Here is a 12,010-nt window from a genome sequence, read left to right as displayed (position 1 = left end):
AAAAAAAAAAATCTACCTAGCTATAGAGCTTGTGAATCAGAAAAATTACCAGCCTCACAAAACAACCCTGATGATATAATAGTTACAATATATCAGACCTAAACGAAAATAACTCTAATTGAAATTAAAACCCATTTACCAGAAGGGAAATCATGGCTGGTACAGTAAACCTTGGAGACACATCCAACTATCTCTGGGTGGAGAGATCAGAGACCCTAGAAGATAATCTACTACCATTTTACTAAATTGATATACTACTATCCAACTGCCTTTTACATAATTATTTTTATACTCAGATGTGTACCATATTAAAGAGGCATATTTAAGCAGCAGTAGGGGTTTGGTAAAGAGATACACAATTTCTCAAAATGAAGATAATAAATTACTCTGGAAGATTAGTCCCAACTGGTATATCTATAATACATCTCTGATGTCTAAGTTTCAGGTATCTTATAAAAGAGGCAGTAAATAACACTGCTAGGAACATAGTTGAGCATGTGTTCTTATTACCAGTTGGAACATCTTTTGGATATATGTGCAGGAGAGGTATTGCTAGATCCTCTAGTAGTACAATGTCCAATTTTCTGAGGAACCACCAGACTGATTTCCAGAGTGGTTTTACAAGCTTTCAGTCCCACCAACAATGGAGGAGTGTTCCTCTTTCTCCGCATCCTTGCCAGCATTTGCTGTCTCCTGAATTTTTTTTGAAGGTCTTCCTCACTTTTTTATTCAGAATTTCTGATTAAAGTCTCAGTAATTGAAGGAAGGTCATATGATCTATGCTTTTTTTTTGATATTTTCTTTATTTACATTTCAAATGCTATCCCGAAAGTTCCCTATACCCTCCCCCCCCCGCCCTGCTCCCCTACCAACCCACTCCCACTTCTTGGCCCTGCCATTCCCCTGTGCTGGGTCATATAAAGTTTGCAAGACCAAGGGGCCTCTCTTCCCAATGATGGCAGATGAGGCCATCTTCTGCTACATATGCAGCTAGAGACACAAGCTCAGTGGGTACTGGCTAGTTCATATTGTTGTTCCATCAACAGGGTTGCATCTCCCTTCAGCTACTTGGGTACTTTCTCTAGCTCCTCCATTGGGGACCCTGTGTTCCATCCAATAGCTGACTGTGAGCATCCACTTATGTGTTTGCCAGGCACTGACATAGCCTCACAAGAGGCTTCTATATCAGGGTCCCTTCAACAATATGAACTAACCAGTATCCCCAGAGCACATGTCTCTAGCTGCATATGTAGCAGAAAATGGCCTAGTTGGCCATCATTTGGAAGAGAGGCCCCTTTGGTTTGCAGACTTTATATGCCCCAGTACAGGGGAATGCCAGGACCAAGAAGTGGCAATGGGTGGGTAGGGGAGCAGGGGCGGGGAGGTAGAGTAAAGGGAACTTTTGGGATAGCATTTGAAATGTAAAAGAAAGAAAATATCTAATAAAAAAACAAACAGACAAAAAGAAGAAAAGAAAAAGAAGCTTTCATGTCTCTACTATATAGTTGATACATCAACTGAGCATTGTTGCTTTAGGAACTTTAAGCTATGTAACAACACCTCTTCTCTTATAGCTGCAGTTGTTTTAGCTATTGTCCAATTTCTTTGTTGACCTCAGAGACCAGAGGAACATTTTTCACTGTTTGATTTTTGGTTTTGTTAGCAATTCAGTTTTTCTAAAATTCACTCCGAAATTTATGTCCATTCTGAAATTACATAAACAAGCATATTTCTTTCTTCATGAATAGACCTTAAACTTGAACCATTTTATCATTTTTTATTTTCTATACATTGCATGTTATACATTGGCAATTTTATATTCCATTAGATTCTGTCTGTTAACTGTCATATTGTTAATTTGTTTTAGTAGACCCAAGCATTGTAGCTTTGGAGGGGATGTTTTAAATTTACTACAGAAGAATAGAAAGGAAATGTTAAAAGCGTTGTTCTTTCTTACCTGTGGATGTGGGTGAGTCCAGATTTCCACAGTAGTTGCCTCTTTCATGGGTGTGTGAGATCGTACCACCTCCTTCATGGGCTTTGTAAAAGAACAAAAGGGATATTTTAAGGTACTTACTCACCGTACTTCACATATACATATATACACACAGTGTATTCACACAGATATTTTACAAAGAGAGATGAGAAAATTCTCTTTATTGAGAAACAGTATTTATCCAACAAATGAATAATTTATGGGTTAAAACACCCTGACTCTGCTATGTCCTAAAAATATAGAGTGAAGCAGAAAATGTTTTTCTTTCTCATATAGCTTATATTTAAATATAATAATCTTATTTATTATATGTGAACAAATATGTGAAGAAAAACTTAATATATATGTCAAAGTTTAAGTTGAAGAGAATTTCAATCTAATATTTTCATAATTCAGTGACTTCAAGAATTATGTTTACTGACTGCACCAGTCTAAAGTAAAATCTTCCCTGTGTGTGGTACGATCCTGTATATATTCCATGTGACATATAAAGGCACACAGTGTTTACAATAAATGCCAAAAGGATTTATTAACTAATGAACAAACACTAATCTACTATGCCTGAACAATGATCAATATTTGGAAAAGATGAAAGATTTGTAATCTATTTATTGTTGTCATAGAGTAGATTCTCTGTCCTTAAAATATTAAAAACATGGGATGTATGTTTTAATTATATATGATTTTTAAGTGATACAGTAAAATGTTGGGGAAAGAAATGATCTCATCAATGAAAAGATTAATTTAAAAGAAGTAAAATAATATAAAGAGATGTCTGATGGTTGTATTCATATGAAATTAGTGTAGATAAAAATTTTTGTCACAGACCTTATATCATGTTTTAATTATTTTGTGGTGCTAGAGGGTTCCATATGCTACATCATCACCTTACTGTGACAGATTGATTAATTTATTTGTGTGTGAGGTGTGTGTGTGTGTGTGTGTGTGTGTGTGTGTGTGTGTTTGTGTGTGAGTGTGTGTGTTGTGACCACAGCAATTCATCATATTAAAACAAGAAAAGAAGAAAAAGCAGATGAGCTGGGTCATAATTACTTTATTATTAGTTAAAGGTCAACTCCTATATTATGAAGTGATACTATTACTGTCAGATAAAACTGACAGTGTTAGTATTGTTAGTGCAATAATAAACTGAGGCTACGAGCAAATAAATTTTAGAAAACTTAATTTTTAATTTAGCCAAAAATCTATTTATTAATGGTCTTGAATTAAATCCTGATTGCAAAAACTGTTAAATTATATTCAGAAAACATAAATTTGATATTAGCTTTATAGTGTATAGAGTTATATAAAAAGTTACTGACATCAAATATAAATAGGAAATTTTTAAATTAAGGAAGGACCTGGAATATCATTCTTTGTCTCCCCATCACTTAACAGATGTTACCAATATTAAACATTTATTCATTATATGAAAAATCAATACAAAATTTGAAGTGATTTAACATTTGCCTGTATGAATTTCTCCCATGGACAAAAAGGAATCTAGCATACTTTTAAAGATGTTGAAATTATTAACTGTTTTGCCCGATAATGAGAAAATGTATATAGGGAAGGCAGTAGTTCATTTAATCAAAATATTGTGAAAATATTTAGTATTTATAGTGTGGTTAGTTACTGTTTTAATCACTAGTTTCTTGAACTGAATCCCCATGAGTTTTTACGTTTTTGTTAAAATTGCAGTTTGTATAGGCTGATTCACAATACTAACAAACATTTGTATACTTTAACAGTAACAATGATTTATGTTGGTATTTCGAAGTTGATGCTGAGATTGAAATTTTACTAGATGGGAAGGAAATCTCTCATTATTATTACCAGACAATGACTCACACTGAAAAATAATTTTTGCTATAGACTTGACATTACTTAATAAATCAAACTATAAGTACAAGGTAAAACAGTGTGTGTATGTGAAACTTTAACAGCAGGAAAGGCATTTGGACAAGTAAAGTACTTCATATCACACTTCTTGTCAAATTCATTTATAGACTCCAACACTGTCAAAAATTTAAAGCAGGAATGAAAATGTCTATCCACACATAAATTTCAAGTGAGTCATGACAAATATGTAAGTGAGGATATTTATCTAACCTCCAATTGGAAAGAATTAATCTTCAACACAAGGATATGCTGAAGGGAAAATAAAGAAAATAACCTAATACTTTTTTTTATATGTAAGACAAAGGAACTAAAATAATTAATACATATTGATGTTGAACTTTATTTCTAGTTATCTGTGAATGAAGGCACTTTAGATCTGAGGCAAAAAGTTCATACACCTTCTGTATCGTTACAAAACTGTTCTTTATTAACATTGATACTACCTTCTCAAATTTTGGTGAAAGGTCATTTTTTTCTTTGAACATATAAGTATGCTCACTCCTTTTCAGAAAAATATTACCAAACCCTCAACCACAAAGCAGGAAAGGAAATTGTGTAACCCTAAGTAAATAAGCTATGTAAGAAATGATGCTAGATTTTAGAAGCAGAACATGGGAAGGACATTTTGATTATTTCTTACAGTTTTCAGAGAAGGCCATACATTAAAAAGTAGGAAGATACATTGTATTCAAAATTATTAAAATGCCAGAGATATACCAGAATGGTAGAGATAATGTATGCAAAATTAAACAATGTATAAACTTTAGATGGATCTGCAAATTAGTCCAGACACTATACAGGAAGCAAACTTAAAACATTTTCATATGCATAAGCAGTAGTCCTAAGCTCATGGGTTATATTTTATATATATATATATAAAATACATAGTTAATACTTATCAAATATCTTTGAGGTTTTATATGCACATTTAAATTATCTAAATTAAATACCATCTATCAATTGTGAGTAGCTTACCATATGTCTGGGCTGCTTCCTGTTAAATATACAATACAAAATCAAAATAACTACTGAATTAAGTAATGACATATTAACAAGCAAAACATGTAAATATACCTTGTCCAGTTAAGTTTTGTAACTGTCTTATAATACAATCTGATATTGAATTATACAAAAAAGTTTATTGGAAAATTTGTACATACATGAAAATCTAATAAGATCAAGACTCACATACTTGCAAGTGTTCAGTTGCTAATATTTCCTCTCAAACCAAGACTATGAGTTTTAAGTATGAAGAAAGCATGCTATAGAATGACTTCAAAATATAAAACTTTACAGGTTTCACTTTAATGAAAATAAGACAAATTTTAATTTTTGCAAACTATAGTACTTAAATACATTGTCTGCCTTATGAAAACTGAGGATGGTTGATCAATGACACCTGAGAAAAATAAATGTAGACCTGGCTTTCTTATTCTTTATATGTACAATGTACTGAACTAATCTGTATCTGTCCTTTTATGGAATTTAATGTCAAACTGTCAAGAAATGATTAAAATGGTTTAAAATAACCGAAGTCATTGTATCTTTAAGCTCATTTTAATCCAGTTCACATGAAGATGGCATTCAAAACCAAAAGTTAAACAATGTCTCTTGCCAGTAATCTTAGAACATTTTGAAAAGTGTTCTTGACATTATTGTTAATAATAAAGATATATTTTCAAAGGGAAGGGAGGGAAGATATTGAATATTATTATTACTCTTGAAATAAAAATCACAGTTTTTAGTTTAGACACTGGAAAAGAATCTGATGTTTTGTAAAGATGAATTAGATTTCTTAAGCATGAATCACTGTTTCAGGAGCAATGTCCGTTCATCTGAAGAAACAGATAAATGTGAAAGAGTGTATGATTGCTTTTGTAATCTCTTCTTTCAGAATCCTGAATTTTTGAGTGGGAAATTGTGTCTAGGATGAACTATTGTTGGTTTATTGAGATGCACTGCCCCATAAGTCTCATGCACTTGAATACTTGGTCCCAGGTTGCTAATTTGTTTAAGAAGGATTAGAATGTATGTTCTTGATGGAAGTATGACAATGGAGGCAGGATTTGAGATTTCAAAATTACTGCCATGTGCATTGAGTTTTCACTTTCTTGCTGGTGGTTTGAATGCTGAACTGCTGCTCAGGGTACCTGCTGCCTGCAACCCCTGTTATTTTAACATGAACTCTAAGTCTTTGGAACCATATGACACATATAAATTCCTTATATAAGTAGACTTGGTCATGGCATTATCACTGCAATAGAAATATAATTTTATGGAGAAATTGGTTAAAATACGTATTTAACATAAATATTCAAAATTCCACTAACTAGCCCTCTTTATTTTTTAACACACTCTATGCCACAATCAAGAAATTAATTTTAGGCCCAACTTCTAGTCACAGAAACATCTTCGCTCTGTGATAAATTGGAAAAATATCACCTGTATTCTGATAATCTCTCAGAAAAATGTTAGAATCTGTTATGTCTTACTTAAAGGAGTAAAAGTTATTCCCTGAAAGAAACTTCAAAAATAATTAAGAAACAAGATAATTTGACATTTTAAATTTTTGAATGCTTGCTATAAATCTTTGTTGTTGCCTAGAATCTATGAATTTGTTATGTACTTCATTAATTGCCTTGCTCTATCAAACTCATTGCAGAACTTCTAAACAGGATATACTTGGACAGATTTTGCAATAATTATCAATATACTATTGTATTAATTCTTTGATCATTTTCTGGAGTATATTTGTTCATAGTTTACCTCAATTCTTTTCCCTAATCCTCCCTTGATCAATCATTTGCAATACTTTCAACATTCGTGTCCTATTATATAAAGCACTCTCAGTTAAATCTGTGCTATCTACATGTACATTCAAGTTTCTTGAGCCTTGTGGGGAGTGGACCTCACAATGTGTTCAAATGTTTTTACAATTAGCATGTGGCATTTCTTTATTCTCATAAGTTTTTAACTTTATCATCAACATTATATTCATAAATATGCCAAAGTTTACAAATATACAAGACACAATTGAAACCCACTTTTGTACATATAACTTATACTTGAATGATTTCCATTAAAATTTAATCTGTAAATTATTTAAATTTTTATTATAAACTTCAGTGCATGCTTTTAAATGGCAGAGAATATACTGTTGACATTTCCTAAAAGCAAAAAACAAATTTGGTAGGTAGCATAGTCCTATAAGATTGGAAGCTCATTAAGGTAGAGGCAAATAACTCAAAATAGCTTTAGAAAGTACCTGAAATGGTTCATATTCAGTATGCTCCTCCTTCCCAAGAATATTCAATAGACTGCTAAGAGTCACTTAGAAAAGATAATCTGTGATGAAGACTCTGAGAACAGACCAGGTGTAAAAAAGAAGGAGGAATCAGACAAGACGTCTGGAAGAAGTTTAAATGAACTGGGTCTCTTTGAAAGAACACTTTCGAACACCTTGAGCTACCTGGAGATTATGAGGTATGTTACAGGTTCCGGGGTTTGGAGAGCTGTCACCTGTGCTGAGATAGCCTTTTGTAATGTGATGGTCTCTGAGTAATTTTTGCTCCTGTAAGTAACCATTATCCTTACTGTTGCTAGTAGATACAATAAAATCCATTACTTCACCAAGTTTGACTTTGAAATGTTCATTATTTGGTCTGTTATGGACTCTTTTTCTGGGGTGAATAGACATGCAGTGTCTCCTCTGGAAATGTTTCTCCTAACCAACTGCCAATCAGTTACTATTCTTCTTAAAATCTTCCTTCATGTCTTTTACTATTTTGTTCACTGACTTTTTTGTCATGATTTTTTTGAAAGGAAAGAATAAAATTTAGAATATATAAATATTTTCAGTCCACATGAAAATTTACATGTGCTTGTTAAGTAAAATGAAAGTAAAAACCTATGTTTAACACCTTTTGGATGTTGAAATGACATTATGAATATTAAATAACTATGTTCTAGGATTAAATTTTATTATTTGTATGGTTTGTGTTTCTAAGTTGGAATTAGTAGGCATGGATTTCTGAACTGAATCTGATAGTCATGCTTAGAGCATGAATAAAATAATTGTACAGTAATTTCATATAAACTTCAATTTCAGAGTGCATATGTATAGGTGAGTTGACTTTATGAAATCTACAAGGGTAAGGTCTTAAAATATGAAGATGTATGATTCATAAGTCTTATCCAATTGTATCAAGGAATGTCTGGATTCCTCTGAAGTAGCTTGACATCTTTAGAAAATGCAGATTGGCTTGTATAGATAGCACAGTGTTTAAAAATACTAGCTGGTCTTAAGGAGAACCCAGGTTAGTTTTCAAATACCCACACAGCTTCTCACAACTATTTGTGACTATAGGTTCAGGGAATCCAATGCCCTTCCTGACTTCCATAAAGTCATGCATGCAAATGATGCTCATACATACATTCAGGCACACACAACGTTAATTAATTGTTCAAAAATAAACCATAAAAACCTCTAAAATCAAGAGGTAAAAGAAAAATAATGTAAAAGTTAAGGAGTGAATGGATGGATTCTAAAGGGTCTACCCAAACCAAACCACTGGTTTGAACTTATTTTCAAATATAAAAGACTCAGCAAAGTTATCATGTAGAAAGTTAATACTCTGGGATTACTCCTTTAAAACTTTTATATCTTATATCAAGTCACTGTGTGTGTGTGTGTGTGTGTGTGTGTGTGTGTGTGTGTGTGTGCACATGCTCATATGTGTCTATGTGCCTGAGTATGTGTCTGTGTCTCTCTCTGTGTGTCTATCCCTCTGTGTGTATCTTTCTCTCTCTCTCTCTCTCTCTCTCTCTCTCTCTCTCTCTCTCTCTCTCTCTCTCTCTCTCTCTGTGTGTGTGTATGTGTGCTGTAATAGAAGACGGAATATTATAAAAGATGGTGAGTTTACATTTAGACAGCCCAGAGGTTTAACAAAACCTGACATAAGATTTCCACATGGTTTGGAACCAGATTGTAAAATTTAAAAATAATCTTCACTTAAGGGTTTTAATGGTTGTATCCCTCCTCTAAAACCTCTGCACTTAGGCTAGGATGATTCTGAAAAATTATAGATCAGGCTTTCAAGAACAGCTTCTATGAACAGTCTCCTTAATTCACAGCTAAACTGAGCAAGAAGATTACATGTTATTATGATGTAGCACAGCAGGATTTTCCCCCAACAAACATAATGATGTGAAAAAGGATAAAGTTTTCATTCTGCTGAAAGAGGTCATCTATACAAGCACAGAAGAACAATGCATTTCACAAAGATTATCTAGACACAGTGAAAATTTAAAATTGAAAAGTATCTTTCTTAATGTTTCAATAAAGTATCATGATCCTGAAAAGCCTTTAGAACTGAACAATGATCATGTATCTTACTGAGGACACATGAGAAAGCAAAGAAATGGTTTTATTTATTATAAATACCATAATGAACAAGATTCATATGTCAAGAGACAAAAGGCACTTCTTTTCAACCATGAATATTTGATAAAGTAATATTAAAGTCATCCAACATCTATGTTTTTATCTCTTCAAGACTTACATAAGGTGTAAAAAAATTCTCACTAGATTTCTTTTCCTAATGAAAACTCTCATGGGGAATTGATACATTAAAAGTTATCTGACTTACTCATAGATGTTATTTGGATTTAGTTTTAAAAGCATTTTTACTCTTTGATAATATGCATTTAACATTTTTTTCATCAAAGCTACTCCTTTTTCTGCCTTTCCAAATTCCTCCTCAAATCCCAAAACATGTTTTTCTCCAAACTTTATGTGCTCTTAAAAAACAAACAGAAAACAAAATAAAACAAACAACTATAATAAATTCATAATATCCAGTCCTCAAACAGATTATATTCCAAAAGCAATGTAAAAGTAAATGAACAAATTTTTAGGAAGCAGATTTTTCTTATTGATTGAAGCCTTTGCCTTTCAGAAGCGTTTCAGTTTCATGAAGACATATTTATTAATTGTTGTGCTTAAGCTACTGGTGTTCTGTTTAGGAAATTGTCTCTTATACCAATTTATTCAAGGACTAAGGGCTGGTATTTTGTTCAAAAAATTGTCTCAATGAACTCAAGGCAATTTGCCACTTTCTCTTCTATTAGACATTGTGCATGTGGTTTAATTTGAGGTCTTTGATCCACTTGGCCTTGAGTTTTACACAGGGTGATATATATGGATCTATTTGTATTGTTCTACATGCAGACATCCAGTTAGACCAGGAGTATTTCTGTTCTCCATTGTATGATTTTGAGCTTCTTGTCAAAAATCAAGTATCCATAGCTATGTCGGTTTATTTCTGGGTCTTCGATTCAAATCCATTGATAAACCTGTCTGTTTTTATGCTAATATATTATGGCTTTTATTACTAATTTCTGCATAGTGTAGCTTAAAATTAATGATGGTGATACCTGCAGAAGTCCTTCTATTTGACATGATTATTTTAGCCGTCTTTGATATTTTTTTTTCCATATGACATTGAGAATTGCTTTTTCAATGTCTGTAAACAATTATGTTGGAATTTTTATGGGAACTGATTAAGATGGTTATTTTTCCTATGTTGATCCTACCAATCCATGAGTACAAAACTGCTTTCCATTTTCTGATATCTTCAATTTCTTTTGTCAGGCACTTGAAGTTCTCGTCATAGAGGTTCTTCACTTGTTTGGTCAGACTTACACCAAGACATTTTCTATTATTTGTGGTTATTGTCAAAGTTGTTTTGTCCATAATTTATTTCTCAGATTGTTTATCATTTTTGATTAAGGATGGTTACTGAATTTTAAGTTGATTTTATATCCAGCAACATTACTGAAGGTATTGTCAGCTGAAGAAGTTTTCTGGTAGAATTTTGGGAGTCACTTATGTATAACCTTATATCATCTGAGGTTAGCAATATTTTGAGTACTTATTTTCTCATTTGTGTCCTAAAAGACTGTCTACAGAATTTGAAAAGATATTTACCAACTGTACATCTAACAGCAGATCATATCCAAAATGCATAGAGAACTCAAGAAACTAACCCCCCCCCAATCCGATTTAACACAAATAAAAATGGGGTACAGAACCAAATAGTGAACTTTCAATAATGTATAATGGTTGCAAAGCACTTAAAGAAATATTCATCATTCTTAGTTATCAGGGAAATGGAAATGAAAATGACTCTGGGATTCCAAATTATACCTGCCAGAGTGGGTAAGGTTATAAACTCAAAAGGTAATTCATGCTGGGGAGGATGTAAAGCAAGTTACTCACTCCCATATCGCTAGTGGGAATGAGAGCTTGTATGTCTACTTTGGAAATAGATCTGTCCATTTTTCAGAAAGTTGGGAATTGTTCTAACTCAACAGCCATCTATTCTACTCCTGGGTATATACTCAAAAATATTTTATAATACCACAAAGACACTTGCTCAACTATGTTCATAGCAGCTTTATAATTAAGAGCTAGAACTGGAAATCAACCTAAACGTCCTTCAACTGAAGAATAGAAAATAAAATTTGGTACATTTACAGTACATCTGGACAGTGAAATTTGCAGGCAAATGGATGAAAGTAGAAAATATACTGAAATAACACAGATTCAGAAAAGAGACACATGATATGAACTCACTCATAAATAAATATTAGTCATAAATTACAAGATAAGCATACTACTACAATCCACAGGCTCAAGGAAGCTAAGTAATAAGGATGATCCAAGGGAGGATGTTGATTCTTACTTAGAATTGGAAATAGTGAATGGAGAGAGGAAACATGGTGAAAGAGGGGTTGTAGAGGGGGACAGGTGTGGGGATCAGGAGTAGAAAAATAGAGGGTGGAGAGAAAGCATCTCTTGGGTAACCACAAGACCTGGTATGGATGGGGTTCCTGGGAGTCTAAGGGAGTGATCCTAGCTGAACCTCCTAACAGTCAGGAATATGGAGCCTGGAGTGGCCAACTCCTGTGGCTAGGCATGACTATCAGTAGAAGCAGGGGTACACCATCTCATCCATAAAACATTTCACCAAAAATTTGCCCTGCCTACGAGATGTGCAAAGAAAAGTATGACACAGAAATTGAGGAAATGGCCTAACAATGATTGGTCCA

General features: G+C 33.0%; 1 protein-coding gene across 2 annotated transcripts in view; it reads right to left on the bottom strand.

The window, feature by feature from the left end:
* Pcdh11x (protocadherin 11 X-linked) overlaps nucleotides 1-12,010 on the bottom strand; it is a 524,801-nt gene that overhangs the window by 267,800 nt on the left and 244,991 nt on the right. For both annotated transcript variants that reach the window (XM_021187467.2, XM_021187468.2), the window contains exon 4: nucleotides 1,958-2,038. In XM_021187467.2, coding sequence (XP_021043126.1) covers nucleotides 1,958-2,038 — 81 coding nt within the window. The remainder of the gene's footprint in view (nucleotides 1-1,957; nucleotides 2,039-12,010) is intronic.

This window comes from Mus pahari, chromosome X (genome assembly GCF_900095145.1).
Source record: "Mus pahari chromosome X, PAHARI_EIJ_v1.1, whole genome shotgun sequence".
NCBI classification, from domain to species: domain Eukaryota; kingdom Metazoa; phylum Chordata; class Mammalia; order Rodentia; family Muridae; genus Mus; species Mus pahari.
This window is presented reverse-complemented; position numbering and strand designations above follow the sequence as displayed.